We start from the raw sequence: 18,915 nt of genomic DNA, 5'->3' as shown, positions 1-18,915 counted from the left end.
TTTTAATTCATCTGCTGATTAGGTGTCCTTGCTGACCGCCCCCAAGATCTTGAGTGTGAATGAACAATACGTTAATGGTTGGTGTGAAGAATGAATTAAATTGGTAAAAACCTGTTGCCATGAGCCAAAAATACTGGATGTGAAAGCCAGTGATTTGGGGGAGACTGGGGAGGAAGTTATTTGGTCCCCTGATCTGCGTCTTCGACGCCCAGTACCAACACCACAGGTGTAATGAATCCAGGTACCTATAGAGTCAGGGCTAGACACACTCAGGGGGCTCTCTTCCTGGAAGTGAGACAGGGGGCAGAAACAGCACAGTCATGCAGCGTTAACAACAGTCCGGATACGACTCCACCAACATTCACCACCAAGCCCTTCGGCTCAACAGAAGACAAACACAGCTAAGTGTGCTCATACTTTGCCAGCAGGCGTCTTGAGAAAGTCTTTCTGCAATGGAGACTAAAAAAAGAAAACAAATAAGAGACGGTGGCAGTTTTTCAAATAATACACATTTGTGGTGAGAGAAGCTTTGAACTGAAATATGAAAGACCAAGGTATTACATACACGCTACAAGGCTGCTAGCTGAGCTGAATGAAAACTGAATGCTTGAAACAATATTGTCTGACATTAATACAGCAGGATGTTATAATCTTCATGTCACACTGTACAGTAATTCCAACATGTCATAGAATGAGAACAAGATGCGTTTCAATTTTGGGCGAACTATTACTTTTATTGATATTCTTTTTTTATATTTAGAATATCTTTGTGTTCGAAAGGTCTGGAACGGCATGAGACAGAATGATGACGGAACTTTCATTTTTGGGTAAAATAGTCCTTCAATTTAATTGCATTGTAACTTCTGTATTTTAAACTCAATTCTGATCAAATCCATCACTTTTCAACTTTTTTTTTTTTTTTTTTTTACATCTCATTAAATAAGGGATAATTCATGGCTAGGTATGCATAAAATTATTATAATGCACGACATGGAGTTAAAGATCCACCTGACAAATTATATTTAAGTCATAGCTCCTGAATGCTTCTGTGCGTGAGTGACTGTCTGTGTCCGTGTGCTTCAACGAAGGTAGCGCATTCATTTAGAACAGTGATTAAAATGACTGGAACTACTGTTCCAACACACATTCCAGCCAATCAGATTAGAGTATTCCGACAGACCATGGTATAATGACCGTTCTAAATTATTTTCCCGTTATTACAGAAGCTAGGGCTCTGATTATTTGGATATTCAGTGCAACACTGTGGATTTTCACTGTAACTTTGAGTGATATAGAGCTAGAAAAAAAATATCATGAAAATTATTTGTAAAGTTTGAGGACAAAAACATCAACTATAGTGCAATATGTAATTCTAGCCTATAGTTGTACAACACACCCAGAGCAACAAAGTGCTATTTTCCACCCATTTTCAGTAATTGTAGATACTTTAAAATTAAATACATGAAAAAACTGAAGAAACCAAAATATAGAAATGTCAAATTGATTACTAAAAACAAATTCAAATGGAAAGAATTGAAAGTGAAGCAAAGGCTTTGGCATATTAAAAGTTAAGGACATGTAAAAGCATATTCGCATTAATAGAGAAAGTGCTGAAATTGATGAAAACTGCAAGCACTTGTTCATAGCAATGCATAATGTGAATGTCACAGCAATGGAAGAGGATGTTTTTAAAAAATATGATTCTAGCTACGCACAGCACATTCACTACCGGTGAAAAGTTTGGAAACACTGAATTTGTTTTTTGTGATCTTAAAAACCTTTTCATTTAAAAGTTTATGCTTAAATGCTTGAAATCAGTTTTGCATACAAACAAATTTGATCATATGAATTTGTTCATTTACAATAAGGTCTTAGTTGTTAACAATTGTCAATACTTTAATTGAATTCATATTAATTTCAATTTTAACATACATTTTTGAAATTAAAAGTTGTATCTGTTAACATTAGTTACTGCATTATGAAATAACATCTGTTTTTTTTAACTACTACAAAAAAATATGGATCATTGTTAGTTCATATTATCAAATGCATTAACCAATGTTAACTACTGAAACATCACTTATGTGCAGTATACAATAAGTCTGTGCAAACATTTTAATTAGTATTATTTAAAATAGTCTGGCATACTTGGTAACAGAGTCTGTGCAGCATGTCTCTAATGAAGCTACGTATATATATATATATATATATATATATATATATATATATATATATATATACACATATATACCGTTGTAGCGCTGGTATATATAAGTGAATTTATATTTATATATATAATATATACACACACACACACACACCTGCCTATGCTGTTGGACTCGCACTACATAGTGAGCATTCTTTCATTTAAATTTGCTGTAAAAATATGAAGTCTATGTAAATAAGCCTGAACTCCTAAATTCATGGCTGTCCCTGTCAAAGCTCAGATTCTATACGTGTAGAATACACATATGCAGCATCTATATATGTAAATATATGTGCATATATGTAAAAGAATGTTCAACACTATTATCAGAGAAGAATAGTTATTAATTGTGAATGACTTAATTTGATTCATTTAACAAAGGTATTTAGAGACAGTTTTTTATGACAACATTCTGTGTAAGAACTTACTTCCACAGAGCCGATCTTTTTGGAGCGGGGAAGAGGGGACTTCCTGTGGATGTAGATTGGATCTGACACCATGGGGCGGAACATCATAAGCGCTCGATCCGGCTCGTCACGTTTAGCACCACCGGGCTCCTCATCACTGTCATTATGGGATTTCTTCTTGGAGCCTTCATTCTGAGACACATTCAACATTTAAAGGGATAGTTCACCAGAAAATTAAAATTCTGTCATTAATTACTAAATGAAATATCTTCATTTGTGTTCTGAAGATGAACGAAGGTCTTACGGTTTTGGAACGACATGAGGGTGAGTAAATAATGGCAAAATGTTTATTTTTGGGGTGAACTATCCCTTTGAGTCGATTTGACAATTTCAGATTAAAACAAAAACATGCAACTTAGAAATACTGCATATGAAAACATTCAAAGTTATATACTGTACATAGCAACTCTTAATTGCAATGGAATCTTTCTTTAAATCATCAAGTTCCTCTCAAACCCAGGAAGAAGAAATGAAATATGCAGAATAAACACACACACACACACACACACACACACACACACACACACACACACACACACACACACACACACAAACCATTAGTCAGTGCAAACCTCTCTGGATGCTGGTCTATATCCAAATCCAGACGGCAGGTTTTTATCTTCTTCACAGCCTTTAGCTCCTGGACTGAAATGAAGCTCCACATGGAAACGGTCCTCTGAAGAAGGGTCCTACAAATCCAAACCCCTCATCAACACGCGATTAACAGGGTCTTCATACGTGTCTCAATATACAGTAAATTTGATAAAATATGAAGCTAACTTTCTTTTTCCACAATCAACTGTTAGTCTATTGTATAGATTAATCAGTAACTGAGTGGCTTCCAACGAATTAGATTTCTTCTAATAAATAAAATAAAGTACTTCTAAGGCAAAAGAGTTTATTGAAGATGGTAGTGTAGAAAGACCCTCGGTGTGACAGGAATGCATGCCTCAAGACAAATGTGATTTATTTCCATTCTGTTAGTATTCTTGAAATTGTGTAAATTATTATATTAAGCTACAATTAAGTTGTAACTAACTAACTGTGTCTTAGTATATTTATTTATGAAAGTGTACCTAAAACTTCCTTAGAAATGCTTTATAAAATTACAACACAAGCACACTCATTTTAAAAGTTAACAAGTTTTGCACGCTCAAAATATGATCTTGCATGTGCAGAATTATAGCAGCAATACCATTTCACACATTTCTTGGATATCAAGTCAGAAGTCGTTTCTGAGCAGTTCACCCCTGATTTGTGTTATGTGAAAGCACTGCATGTGTGGCGACACGCTGGTACCTTGTTTGGGTCTTCATAGAGCATGATGACTATCTGTGTCATATAGTTCAGCTCGCTGACTATTTTGAGGTAGTCCATGGCTCTCTTCCACTGCTCATCTCTGGCCTCCTGAGGATACAGCCAAACAAATTCATTCAAGTAGATCTCAGAACAGCAAAACAACAGCCAGGATATTACAATGTACTTTCAAGCTTTAAAAGATGATATTAATCAGGGCATACATCACAGAGGGCTCCATAACGCAAGATAGACAGCAGCGAGTGAACGTGGCTCTCACTGGTGAAGTAAAGTCTGGTCCGCACATGACGTTCTGGAGACATGACTCCTCTGGAATATCTGCGGACAGAACAATCAACCCAAAAAACCATTTGATTTCACCCAAAATCTGAAATATTAATGCATTTAAGGGGTCATCATGACCTACAGTTTGTATTTAATCTCTCTGGGGTCAACTTACGACACAAGTGTTAGGCACCAAAAATAGAAATCATTTGGTAAGATCTGACCTGCTCTTTCTTTTTAAGATTTCAAAGTAAACTGCCAAGACTGCTAACATCGACTGCCATGAGGAGTGAAAAAGATGATGTCTTACACTGGATGCAGTTTATTAACAGTGTCATCGTCTTGTGTCCTCTGTAGGTCAGAGCGGATCTTGCGAATAAGAGGTGTACAGTAACCTTTGGCTATGTCTAGTTTCTCAGCTTGAGAAATACCATATTCCTGACCAGAGCAAATAAGGACAGTTACCAAAAAATATTTCATGAAGACAATAAACAAACTGTGACACATACATTTATACAAGCTCTCATAATGAATTTAACTGATCTTTGACTAAAAGCAATACATAAATAAAAATGGGCACCTGTGGGATGACGATGTCAGCCAGTGCTTTGGACAGCCGGTAAATTTCCATGGTGTTGTCCAGCTTTAATAAGCTGTTGTGCTGCACGTCATATTTGATGCAGTCGTAGATATCAGGGATCTTGCTGATGTTGTATCGGCCGTTCTTCATCTTGAAATCCTTCTCGAGTTTAGACCACCGACGCAGCATCAGCTCAAGAGTCTCACTGTGATACAACTGGATATCTGTTAAAATTAAAAAAAGAAAAGAGTAAAAAAGTGGCACTGAATTGGATGCCAACCCAGCCCTCTTATGTTAGCATAAGACTAACATAACACAGAATAATTTATATTTGATTTACGTCTTCAGTAAATTGCAACAAAATAGCCGCTCTTTTTAAGAGGGTCAGTAACATGTAAGGATGAAATGATTTGTCTTGAGAAATCTCTTATTTGTATTTATGTTGGATTCACACATTTAAAGAAAAATAAAGAAAGTTTTATGCAATAAAAAAGGTCAAATAGCTTGTTAAACAAATGAACATATCTGTATTGACCCAGTAAGAGTTCATTCATGGAATTTTGTTTATATGCACGTTGTAAATGTATTTGGTTTAATGCTTTAATAGTGTACATGCACAACATTTACCATCATGTCTACCTGCTGATTTGGGGTCTTCCATCCTCTGGCGGATCTGCAGCGTCAGGTTCTGGATGAGGGAGTACACCTTATCACACGTCTTCACGGGGTTTTTAATCATCTGCATGGACTTCACCAGAGAAGTGCTGGAGGTGGGCGCCAGCTGGTCCAAAAATAAAACATCAGCACTCACAATGACAAAAAAAAAATCTGATAAAATAGGGGGACATTTCTGAAATAGCTCAGTTTTTAATTCAATGGTCTAATGAAAAATCCCTTTTAAATTATAGCTCCCAAAAGCAGAGATGAACAACACAGTGACCAATTCTTTAAACAAGGTTCAGCAAAAAGTATCTGATTGTACCTTCTCGTAGTCTTCTGGCGTGAAGTCTCTGTCCTTCTGCAGGATGTCATGAAGGCGTGCTTTGACTTTCTGCTGGCAGCTGCTTGTCCAGCAGCCCATTCCCCTTTAAATATAATATAAAATATTTGCAATGTTAATATATATATATATATATATATATATATATATATATATATATATATATATATATATATATATATATATATATATATATATATATATATATATATATATATATATATAATTATTACTATTAAATAATAATAAAACTATAGGGCTGTCAAAAAGAAATTCAATTTTTAAAAAAAGTATCGAGATTTAAATATTTAAAACAGTTATGCTTTTAACATGCTTTAAAAGAAAATTAAAAGTTTCAAAAAGAAGTTCCCTTGCACCCTCTCTCAGTAACGCATTAAAAAGTTTCAAAAACCCTCCTAAATTGCCAAACTATTTTTTCATTAATAAAGGAACACATTAGCTGTATATAAAAAAACTGAAGAATTGAGGTGGAAGACGCTATTGTCGTCTTCAAGTAGAGCTGCTCTATAGATAAATCAAATTAGTTTCATAATCATCAAAATTTGCAGCATGGACACTGTTATTGAACTGAACTAAATCAACACTGAATAAACTTGAAAAAAAAATAAAAAAAACGTCTTCAACTTTAGACCTCAGTTATAGCTGAACTGAACTGGTATCATAATTTGATAATCTTCACCTTTAATGAACCCCATAATGTCAATCTTGTCTTTTTAGAATAGCTTAGAGATAAGCTTAGCATCTGAATTTGTGTCATATCTGATGGGATTGGCATCCCCACTGAATCTGTTTCCTAGAAGCTGCTTTGGAAGCAATCTACATTGTATAAAGCGGCTAAAAGGGGGGGACTTCCATAAGCTCACAACTTTAGTTTTAATAAAATTACTTTGATAGCAATCTTTTTATTCATAGGCCAATTATGGAGAGAGAGAAAAATAAGGTGGTCATGCTTTCTTTGCTTAAGCGCTGCATGAGTCATCTGACAGCGTCCTTCATCAGAGAGGCGTATATCTTCAGGTCATGCCTGTATGTACTTTTAATACTGCTTGAGCGGAGAAGGCCACGGCCGGGGAAACCAAAGTAGTAATCACCTGGGACCAAAAAGAAAGTAATAAAAGAGAATGTATGGAGCACCCCTGGTAGAAGAAAAGTAATAAATATACTCAAATGTATTTGAGAATGCATTCATTTCTATACTAAACTATCTACAAATACATTTACTTTTTTATATATTTATGTATAATAAAATACCCTGCAATAATTGTAATTTTGGTAATGCTTAAGAACAGAACAACTAATTTTTGTTCATTTCTTAATGCACTTTAATTGTGCAGAGAAGCAGTGCTGAAGTCAACTAAACATAACCTGAAGTATATTTGATTGTGCTAAAGTGGAACTATTGCAAGTATACTTCAGGTATACACTTTAAATATCTTACAATTAAAGATCAGCATTATTCAAAGACCATACAATCCTAATCAATAGTGACTTTTAAACACATTTTGGAAGCAATATTAAGAAATGCCCATTGTGCACAAGTAGTGCTCCTTCTTGTATCAGTTAGTCTCAAGCGATGCTCTCAGTAAATATAGTAATGGGTTGGGCAGTACATAGCGACAAAATAAATGTATTTTTAAATATAACTTTTTACAAGGCAGACATACAAGACAATAAATGAGAACAGTGATGAGAGTAAAGTACCTTGTCCTCCAGGGTACCATACACCTAAAGGCCCGGCCAAGCTCTTCAGCCTGAACCCTGCCTGCGGGAGTCAGCTCTCCACCCCACTTCAAAACCAAAATCATAACCACGGGTCGTCCCTCCGCACATCTGGACAAAAGCACACACATCCATAACAATTCACACACAAACAATAAAAATCAAAAAGCAATACACAAATCCACACCCAGATCTTTTGCCTCCACACATCCCACTTTGCAATGACAGCTTTACTGCACACTTTTGATCTCACCAAGACATCCCACTTTTTTTTCAATGTCCCATTGCCTTTTTCCAGGAAATCTGGGGGGTGAATAATGGAGGAGAGCTAAAATAGACAGAGGGGTAGGTTTCATGACCCCTTGTACAGTGAAAGTAAGTACGCTTTTTATCAGAAAAAATCTACAGTAAAAACAATGGGTTAGATTTTAGGAAATCTGTTCACACAAGACTGCACTAAACAACCTCTTTAATTTTTGCTTTCACTGTACTTTATTACCATCTGGCAGGAAAAGGTGTCTCGCTACAGTACATCAACAACTGTATAAAAACACACAAAATGATCTTGCACTTTACGCAGAACCATAGAAAAGCAGACCTAGGAATGCCTACAGAAAACAGCGCTAGAAAAATCAATCATAAGCCGCCATAAGATAGTATGCAAAGACCGATCCTTACCTTCCTCTTTCACTTGATGGCTTAGGGCAGCCATGTGGCGAGATGTGTTAACTGAACCTTGCGGATTAATTCAAGTATGGCGGTACCTGAACAAACAAGGTAAGATGTTAGAAATGGGAGACTGAAGTGGCTGTATATTTGGATATAACAGAAGCATGGCAGCAGTCAAAATGGCATTAATTTGGACTGGATAGCATTACATTACATTATTTTAAATGAGTCTACACCTCACGATTATAGTTATAAACATGAGCTGTGTCCAAAAGGTAAAAGGGGGAGGGTGTTGCTTTTCTGTAATTTATAACAACGGTGTGAAATTATTTTAGAGGGCTTCAGTATAACTCTGTTTTGAAATGTGTTGGCTATACTCTTTTATTGTCCAGAGAAATAAGTGTTAATGATAAATCCCCTGTGATGTTTATGCTGGCTTTGCTGTATACAGGCCTGCAGGGCACCATGCAGACTTTATTAAAGAATGTACTTTGATTTTACGCCAGATTGGAGTGCTGGCTGGGTCTGAAGTTTTAATTGTTGGTGCTTTTAATATCCATGCTGATAATGAAAAAGATGCAATGGGATCAGCAGTTACGACTATAAGACATTCTGAACTCTATTGGGGGTTGTGGACTTAACTTACCATTCCTCAGGGGACCTCACTCATTGTCAAAAATCATACTCTAGATTTAATACCGTCATGATGGAAGTGATATTGATGGTGTTGAAATTATACCAGACAAACCGATGATGATATCATTATTTAGTTTTTTGTACAGACTTCATATAGCTTAAAACTGCTCAGAATTCTGCTTCTAACATTTACAGGGAGCATGTGGCAGAGAAATGGCCAATGTGGGGAAGGAGAAACCCCCCAGAACAGAGGAGCAGGCCCGGCTAGGAAAGGTCATCAATCCCTTGGACTGCCACTTATTTCTGCCCCCTCCAGACTATGGGAACTTCACTCACAGCTGTAGTCAATGATGACCTGATGGAGTCGTCAGTCATAAGTTAGAGATCTCTTGCTTCAGTCTGGGTGGGTGGCCCCAGGAGAAAGGCGGCGTGCTGAAACCTTTGGATGGTCTAAGGCGGGACCATTTATGAAGAGTAACCGAAGACAACTGGCTGCAGAGCAAAGCTGTGTACCTTGTCACACATGTTGCTTACTGACCTGCTTTTCCACTATGCTCTGCTCCCCCTAACATTCTGCGAATTATTTTCGCCAAATGGACAGAGGAACACCTACACCCAAAGATAAAAGAAGAGAAGATACCCCAGTTCACGGGAAGAACACAAGCTATGCGTTTAGATTTCTTTTTGGACCCCTCCATTTGTTTTCCTTGGCGCAGATAAAGAAAGCTGGTTGGTTAACTCTGCCATCTGCCTTTCTTGTGGATTTGTGTTTTGTAGCAACTAAAAACCTATTCTCACCCTAGGAGCCTACATATGGCTAGAATAAATGCTTCCTAACACAAACGGCCGCTTTGTAAGTAATCTTCTATTAATCTATCCGACTTCCTGGAAGGCATATCCAATAGCTCAGAACAACCTGATGATATAACACAATTAAGTAAAAACAGTCTGACAATCGCGGCTATAAATACGACAGAACCACACCCCAAAGAGAGCGGCCTGGAAAATGAAAGGCGCGAAGCTGAGGAAAAAAAAACAAAACTAGAGGAGTGGCCCCCGTATTGTACTTACAGGAATGCCCTATATCCTACAGAAAAGCAGCCAAAAAGACTAGATTCCACAGTTACTTTTCGCCACATGACCCCACATATGACTAATGCAGTGGATAGAAATTAACTAAAAATAAAGCATCAACAGGTGTTGGCAGTACTGAGACTGCCTCTTCTTAACTGCTTCGCTGCTCTTCATGTTTACATATTAACTTGTAGGAGATATCATGCTTGGGAAACGCTAATTGTTGGCGTGCCTCTCGTTATGCTACAGTGATAATCAGCTCTATATAACTTCAATGGCCCGCAAGAGCATACCAATTTAGAAAAACTAACGGAATGCGCAGGCCGATATAAAAAAAACTGGTTGACCTATAATTTTCTGCCGCTAAATTCTGAAAAACAGAGGCAGTGTGTTAATTATAGGATGACCTAAAAGCTATGCATGCAATGACCTAGAATGCTGTCACAAGACTTGATAGCTGCTCTATCAATTCATGCGTCGTGATTTAGGAACCTAGGTGTGCTATTTGATAAAGCAACCTTTCCTTAGAAAGCCACGTTTCTAGCATTTAGTAAAACTGCATTTTCCATCTCAAAAAATACTCTAAATTACGGCCTATGCTCTCAATGTCAAATGCAGAAATGTTTATCCATGCGTTTATGACCTCAAGGTTAGATTATTGTAATGCTCTCTATTGGGTGGCTTGTTCTGCACGCTAATAAAACAAACTCCCGGTTAGTCCAAAATGCAGCAGCCAGAGTTCTTACTAGAACCAGGAAGTATGATCTATATTAGCCCATAGTCTCCCCTTGGCCAATACCTAATTGACTCCCTCATTAAACGCTCGCTCCGTATACTTGATACTGCCCGAATTTCAAGTTTTCCCTTTCTCTTTGGAGTGGCTAAAAGAAGCTGTTCATGAATTAGATAAGATCTGTAAAGAGATTTACCAAGACTAAAAGTCTCAAACCCAAAGGAAGTATTCTTTATAAAAAAAAGTTAAGACTTCGCCCATGCCCTCCTAAAACGCCCTTATTTAAAAACATACCCCCACATGTCTCACGATCACGATGTACAGGATAAATTTGCCATAACACCACACCCAAATGTTCACGCCAAAAAGAAGTGGCGGAACTTTGGATTACGCGCACTGTTGCTGCTGGCCCCATATGCGTGGAGATGCTGTGACGGTTTTCCGTTGTGAAAGCAAAAATACTTTGTTTGGCCCAGCCTTCAAAAGAGGACACGACCAAGGGAAACCCAGTGGTTAAATTGTATTTACAACACTGTTTCAGAACAATTCAGCCCAAATGTTTCAGATGTGTGCAGCGCGGCGCGGTAACAACGCAGTATAAGTCAGAATATAATCTGTAATTACGCCCCCACTGAATGCAACAAATGCCTGCGCTTGTAATGGGTTTTAATGTTTTCGTCTTGTCGTGTTGGTGATCTGACCGTTACTGACGCTTGAAGTGACCGCCAATCAACACACACTGGATAGCAAAAGGCCAATCCAGAACTACCCCAGCAGCTTTTCAGACCCATGGAAGCTTTGTAAAAATCGTGGCTGCTTTCAGAAGAAGTGAGGGCATAGAGGAGAAAATAATGTACGGTAACCGGAAAATAATGTTTTTGGACGTAAACCACAAACCCGCATTTTCATTACACCAAATACACAAAATAATCATTTTTTTAGCGGCATCCACGCAGACCCTTTAAAATCTTGCTTGTACTTATAAGAAGCCCTGAATGGTTTAGCACCTCAGTATTTGAGCGAGCTCTTGTTAAATTATAGTCCGCGTCCATCACCGTTCTCTCAAAAGAACTCTGGCAATTTGATAATACCTAGAATATCCAGCGGGAAATCAACTCGTGACAGATCAGCTATATCTCCCTATTGCTTTGCTAAACTCTGAATAACCTACCTAACGATGTTGGAAGCCAGACCTCTTGGATTTAAATTTCAGATTAAGACCCATCTCGCACAACCCTGCTTACACACCAACATATACTAATGCCGCTAATAATGTCAAAATCCGTTAAAAAGGATTTTTAGGCTGCATTAATTGGGTAAGCGGGCCGGGAACACTTCCCTGGCCACCCTGATGTACTTGCGCATACGATCAGAGAAAACGACTCGGCTCCTTAATAGTCTGTTTTCTGCTCCTCCTTTCCCTTCTCTCCCTCTCCCTCTTCTTCCTTCCCCTCTCTTCCTTTCTTCTCCTCCCCCTCTCTCTTTCTCCCTCCCCTTCCCTCGACAGGCTAGACGAGGCGGGACCGCACGCGCGCCGCCGCCCCGGGTCGGAGCAGGGGCGACGGAGAGAGATGATTTAATTAAGGTAGACCCTATTTAAATTTCTCTTTACATTAATCCTCATCATATATTACAAAAACTGTCATTTATCATTTTTTACAAATTACTATGTTAGTATTAGGAGCTGCTTTGGTTTTTTTAATTTCAGAGCTAATCTTTAAATGAATACTTTAGATATGTGTGATGAATAATATTTGTTATTCGTTACGAAAACAACATTTCTTTACTTGGAGCTGCTTTGGTTTTTTTAATTTCAGTTTTCCACTTTTGTAACCTTCACATTTTTCAAAAAGGTCAAAAAACCTGAAAGACACAACATCAGAAATGAAAAAGCATTACATACAACAGTGGACTTTAGCTGAGCAGAGTGTGCTCCACTAGAATTTAATATTTGTTTGGAACTAGTGAGAATTTATGATGTTCAATGACAGAGTAGAGCGGAAATATCTGTACCGCTGATGTCTAACTTCCATTTTCATCTTCTGTTTAGGGGTCCTGTCACCATGTCGAATCACAGCGATCACACACCTCAACTCCATCCTGAAAGTCATACGACAGCACTTGAAAAGATGTTTACTTTGAGCTTAATCAATGCATCAGTATTTATATACAATATTAATGTGTTAAAAAGGAACAGTTCCCTAAAAATGAAAATTCTGTCATCATTTACTCACTATCATTCCCATATGACTGACTTTCTTCTGCTCAACACAAAAAGTGATAATTTGATGAATATCCATTCGGGTGAAATCAATACAAAGGCAGCACACTGCGACTTTAACACTTAAAGGGTTAGTTTGCCCAAAATGAAACTCATTTACTCATCCTCATGTCGTTCCAAACGCGCAAGTCCATTCAAAACACAACTGAAGTCAACTTCACTGAAACCTGAGGGAACCGTGACAAAATCCATGACACCAGCGTTTGATGATTCAAAAAGTTCATAAAAACATTGTAAACATCAAGTGGTTTAATCCCAAGTGTCCTGAAATTAAGGCTGTTATTCACATATAAACCCTGGTCAACACACACAGGAGCACATCAAATATTGCAAACGCAAGCTCAGATGTGCTTGTGATGCGCAAGAACCAATGTGATCTCTGCATGTACAACTGAGCTTCCTGTAGCATATTTGATGTGCTGCACGTGTTCATCAAGGTTTATATGTGAATGAAGCCGACACGCCGACTGAATACATTTACAATCTTTTTGAATCGTCAAAGTTTCGGTGGAAAGGTCAGAAATATCTCAGGATTCATTACAAAGATCTTCATTTGTGTTTCCAAGATGGACAAAGGTCTTATGGGTTTGGAACGACATGAGGATGAGTAAATTATGACAGAATTGTCCTTTTTGGGGGAACTTTTCCTTTAATAAAGTACTGCTAATAATTTGAGCTTTTGGTGAAAACAGAAGTCAGTCATATGAGTTTGAGACACAAAGGGTGAGTTAATGACAATTTTCCTTTAATAGTTTCCTAGAAACTAAAAAGATTGCACTAGCCGAGATACTAATACAGTAGCATTGTTGAAGTACTATCACTGAAGGTTTAATATGACGCTTGACTTTGCTTGTTAGGACGTACATAGTCCCAGAGGTTGTGGGAACTATGGGAATGTCCTCTGCTTCTAAAGGGATCGACCACGGGATCTGAAACTGTGGAGCTGATATTCCTGTGGGGCGAAAGAAAAACAATATCTACTGACTTTAAACAAATACACTATAAACAAACACATAAAAAATCTTCATATATAAACATAATATCAATATATTTATTTCTAATCAGAAATGACCACAGTGTAATCTTCTTATTATAATTACAAATGCAGCTTTTTATGTCAAAAAAGAAAATACAAAAACATTTATAGCATCTGACAATAAAACATAAGATTATATCAATATATTAAAGTATATTAGAAACTAGAAGTGATTTTGTAAATCACTGGATATTTTGGATTTGTATACTAACCCCAGGATTTTTGCACAGTCATCGTAGTATTTCATGGAGTTCTTGACGAAGCTGAAGCCATTGACGTCACAGACGTATGACTGGCCATTGGCTCGGAGCAGGTCGAACCCACACACAGTTTGCTATAAATGAGAAATCACTTACACTTCATGACCAACTTTCAGAAATAAGGCTCAAACTATTATAGCATCATGACAGAGTTTTGCATTTTGCAAGACTGTTTTCAACGTCTTCGTTCACCTTGAAAGCCGAACAGACTTTCCATGCGATGAGCTTCTCTCTGGCATTGAGGATGACTGGGTAACGGACCTCTTTGCCCTCACTATCTCGTTCCACCTTCCCATCCAGAGCAGGAGATTTACGGGCCTCTGCATGGGCATAGTCAGGACCTACAGTATACACCTGATGTGCACAAACACAGAGAAAGCATGAGAAATAATGTTTTGTTAATTCACCAATGAACCAGAGTCTATAACTATGAACTATAAAAAGTGGAAGAAAATCTTATGACTGATCTTTATGAAAACTCGAATATGTGCACAGGCTGACTAGATGAGCCTGTGTGATGAATACTGTAAGTCTGGCACAAGGTGGTACTATAATGAGCTAATTCACATTTTTGTTACCAACTTTGGACACTTACTGTAAACCCAAGTCATTATATTCCTAATCCGATTAGACTATAAAGCTATAAAACTCTGATTTAAATGAAATATATTTAAGGCTTTATGTTCCTGTCATATGTTTTTTGTACTTTTATATTCTGATTATATGTCAAAGTATCCATTCACACTGCAAGCATAAGTGCTCAATTCAGATTTATTACTCAGATCTGATATTTTTGTATGGCTGTTCACATTATACTTTTTAAATGGGGCCAATATCAGACTCCAGTGTGAACGGATCACAGTCCTGAACTGACTTGAACGATAACAAGACCGTATGAAGCACACCATCGCTTAAGGAGTCCGCTTCAGTAAGCTTTTATGCATTCATTTATAAGCTGATGTGCGGTGAATTCTAAGCAGGCGATAAAGGAGGATGAAGATAAGGAGAAAGTTTTTAAACATTCATGGTATGACCTCTTCAGATTAGCTTGTGAAGAGCTGTCGATGTAATACTGTAAAGTGTAAACAACATCACACTGTCTCTTCACTGACTACCTCTGCAACTTTCTGTCATATTCACTGAGTGAACAAAGAAATAACAGTACATAAAATCATTGTGTGAGTCCTGTCAGTGCAGGATTATGATGGATGTCAATCATAAAGTGAGGTAAAAGTCACATGAATTGACCTCATGTGACTGAATCAGATTCAGGAGCACAAATGAAAGTGGCCCAAATCAGAATCCCAAAGTTCAGATTCTGTGTGGTTTGTGCTGTTCACACTGTCAAACGATCTGAGTCACATATAGGAGTACCAAAAAAAAATTGGATTTTCCTGCAGTGTGAATGTAGCCTAAATAGTGTAGCCAAGATGCCAACTTGGAAAATAAAATTAAAAACTGAACTGAACAGCCTGACACAACTCAAGAGTTTTCACATACAATATATCTCACATTTTGATCAGTATTGTGAAGAACTGAATAAAGAGATAGAGACAGAGAGAGGAAAAAAAAAAAACTCTCCTCTTAAGAAAATCTAAATATTTTAGTCACTTTGATGAATCAAAAATACCAGCGCTAATATAAAAAACATGCACACCGTGTGTGAGCTTCTTTGCTCTGCTGAAGATAAATGATCGCGATACCTTCACATCCGTTCCGTCTGTGGGCATGAACTCCTCATAGATGTAGGATCCAGTTTTCCTGACGTTACTCTCGGGAGAATAGACGCTGCTTCTGCTGCCAATCTGAAACAGACGAAAAATTAATAACATAAACCTTTCAATACCAATATACGCTTTCATGTCGTTATGATTCTAAATTATTTATAAATGATTCGTCTTGTTTTTGAATAATTATTTATTTGCACCACACTGCTAAATCATTAAACACAAACCATGTCAGTGTTACACGAGCTATTAAGCAGCTCAGCTACTCGCTCCTAAAAAGAATTGCATATTATGTAATTGAGTCTCCGTATAATGACAACCTATATCTGATTATTTTTAATAAATAAAGGCTGCAACTACTGAATAGTTACACAGAAAAACATGCTACAACGGTGTTGGCCTCAAAACAAACATACAAATATAGTGCATGCATCCAGGTTTTTAGGCTTTAAACTCTGTTCACAGTGCCAGCAACATACAACAACACAACATGATTCATTCTCAACAGCAAGCTGGCAACACGAGTGACAGTGACACAATAAACAATTTAATACAGCTAATTCTCATGTTTTAGGTAGCTTGGACCATGCACTTTGTGTCCTATTTCTAAAAAAAGAAATAAGCCTGTTTGATCAATAAACGAGTTGAAGGGATTGATTGTGACTCATTATGGTCACACCTTGCGGAAGAGCCGCTGGCTGCCTCCTCCTGCAGATGTGGGGTAGTAGATGTAGACATTGTGGTCCTCAGCACTCACAGGCTTCTCTACGAAAGGCTTCTGGAAAATCTCCCCATTCACCTCCACATGATCCTCTCCCTCCACCAGATTACATTCTACAAAAACACCACACAACATCATAAAGAACCCATGAAATCGTTCGCATTACAAACAGGATATTTGGGTAAAACCTGTTTTGAGAGACCAAATGCACATGGTCAGGTTCTCACTGACAGATTGACAGGCAAACTGGAGGCACTACCTCCTCTCACGTGACTTTTCATTTGTATAGTGCTGTTCCTACCTCGCATTCACACGAGCTGTTCAAAGAGAAGCTCAAACGAACACTGCTTTATAAAAACACAAGGTAAACAGGCAGCGAGAAAATGAAATCACAAGGCCTTGATTTGATTGAATTCAACTGAAAAACACATGCATAAATTCTCTCAACTAATCCTGTAAACTACAAAGTTAACCTGCAACCGTTCTACTCATTATTTATTCATATTCATTAACACACATGTATAAAATACTGAAAGCAACTCCCAATAATTATTAGAAAAACAAAACCAAATAAAACTGAAAATGTTTTTCACTTAAAAATTATTATAATTGCTAATATTGTGGGCTTGTGTTTTTTTCTTTCTCATTTGTAAGTATCAGCTCAATGACACTTATGTCCTATAAACTACCTGAGAACAAGCCACTGTGACGCAGATGCTCTAAACACATTATCTGCTCGCTGGTGCCACAGGTTTATTTTACGAAGTCCAAACTAGGACAGTGTGAGATCTGAGGAGTTAACAAACCTTCTGGTCTGGCAGCATCTCTGTTCAGAACCGCAAAGCGGGGGAGCTGTATTCCCTCGGCCTTCAGTATCTGATACACCTCCCTCCTAAACAAGAAAATATCACATATGAATTTGGATTTTGTGTGTGTGTGTGTGTGGGGGGGGGGGTAAATTGTTCGGGAAAAAAAAAAAACGTTGGTTTTCATATAGCACCCATGCACAGTTTTCTTTAAAGTTATTTAAATGGTGCTTCGAACCAATGTTTAAACCATTATTAACCAAAATGTCCCGTCGCATCATTTACTCAGCCTCATGTCGTTCCAAACCCTTACGAGTTTTAGTAATCTTCAAAACATAAATAAAGCAATGAGCAAGCATGCCAGAGTGTCTATTATTTGACGTGCTCTGTGTTTGATCAATAAAGTGACAGGAATATTTCATCATTAAACATCTTCATTTGTGTTTTAAAAAGGATTGCAAGTTGCGTGAGTTTGGAACGAAATTATGATGAGAAAATGTTGACTTAAATAAGAATAATCACACAAGAGAGCCTTTGTTCAAAATTTCTGAAGTGCTGCTGTTCTGCTGTAGACACGAGGCTGCAGCGATGGGTATTATTTGTGTAGTATTACTTGTTTATCAAAGACAATAAGTTGACCGAGAACTTTTTAGACAGTACTGCCAGACAGAACTATTTCCACTTGCAGAACAAAAACAGTCTGGACTACATTTCAGGACTCTTGAAACGCCACTAGGCCAATCACATTCAGTGTGATTTACTGTGCACTGCATCAGCTTCTTTTGACTTCTCTTATCGCTCAGAACTAAAGAGAACCAGTTGTGTCAGCTGTGTGAGGAAGAATTACTGTGAGAGACAGTTAGTCATGGATGCATGAAGTTTCAGTGTTTCTAAACCAAATCAAATGAATATATTTATCTCTTTAAATGATCACTTCTGTTGCAGTGATGACCGCTTCATGGGCAAATGCTTGCATGCATGCTGTGGGTTGCTGTGTCGAATGCAAACATTCAAACATTATAAAACAAGATTTTTCAGGACATTTAAGATTTTCTCTCATTTTCCATGTACTTTCCAGGACTGGAAAATTTGTCATCAACAAGCAAGAGTGCTGCTGTTCTGGATATAAACACAGCTGTGATTTGGGCGTAAGCACCAGGCCATAGTCCACGTGCCATTGATATTCAGATCAACAGCACAATTTCAAATGTGATGTTGTTTTTATACAACAGGCCAATTAAAAAGTGGTCAATATTGCCTTGTAAGTGGATGTATTCTCAGTGTGTAGAAACCATGACAATCACCCATGCTAGAGCAATGCTATAAACTTACAAGACACTCCACCCAAAAATGCACATTCTGTCATCACTGCACACCACTGCACAAAATGCCCCACCA

At 37.6% G+C, this 18,915-nt stretch overlaps 1 protein-coding gene across 1 annotated transcript in view; it reads right to left on the bottom strand.

The window, feature by feature from the left end:
- Window positions 1–18,915, bottom strand: part of ppip5k2 (diphosphoinositol pentakisphosphate kinase 2) — a 39,237-nt gene that overhangs the window by 12,730 nt on the left and 7,592 nt on the right. The window contains exons 6-25 of the mRNA XM_042731969.1: window positions 17,518–17,603; window positions 16,670–16,824; window positions 15,967–16,068; window positions 14,456–14,617; window positions 14,190–14,337; window positions 13,832–13,919; window positions 12,700–12,786; window positions 12,474–12,549; window positions 9,216–9,234; window positions 7,790–7,877; window positions 7,557–7,685; window positions 5,817–5,919; window positions 5,474–5,615; window positions 4,835–5,058; window positions 4,565–4,692; window positions 4,194–4,308; window positions 3,973–4,080; window positions 3,246–3,362; window positions 2,635–2,805; window positions 112–285 (exon numbers count right to left, since the gene is read on the bottom strand). Of these exons, the coding sequence (XP_042587903.1) occupies window positions 112–285; window positions 2,635–2,805; window positions 3,246–3,362; window positions 3,973–4,080; window positions 4,194–4,308; window positions 4,565–4,692; window positions 4,835–5,058; window positions 5,474–5,615; window positions 5,817–5,919; window positions 7,557–7,685; window positions 7,790–7,877; window positions 9,216–9,234; window positions 12,474–12,549; window positions 12,700–12,786; window positions 13,832–13,919; window positions 14,190–14,337; window positions 14,456–14,617; window positions 15,967–16,068; window positions 16,670–16,824; window positions 17,518–17,603 (2,422 nt within the window). The remainder of the gene's footprint in view (window positions 1–111; window positions 286–2,634; window positions 2,806–3,245; window positions 3,363–3,972; window positions 4,081–4,193; window positions 4,309–4,564; window positions 4,693–4,834; window positions 5,059–5,473; window positions 5,616–5,816; window positions 5,920–7,556; window positions 7,686–7,789; window positions 7,878–9,215; window positions 9,235–12,473; window positions 12,550–12,699; window positions 12,787–13,831; window positions 13,920–14,189; window positions 14,338–14,455; window positions 14,618–15,966; window positions 16,069–16,669; window positions 16,825–17,517; window positions 17,604–18,915) is intronic.

The sequence above is a fragment of the Cyprinus carpio genome, chromosome B10, assembly GCF_018340385.1.
Source record: "Cyprinus carpio isolate SPL01 chromosome B10, ASM1834038v1, whole genome shotgun sequence".
NCBI classification, from domain to species: Eukaryota; Metazoa; Chordata; class Actinopteri; order Cypriniformes; family Cyprinidae; genus Cyprinus; species Cyprinus carpio.
Note: the sequence above shows the minus strand (reverse complement) of the source record. Positions and strands in the feature narration are given on the sequence as shown.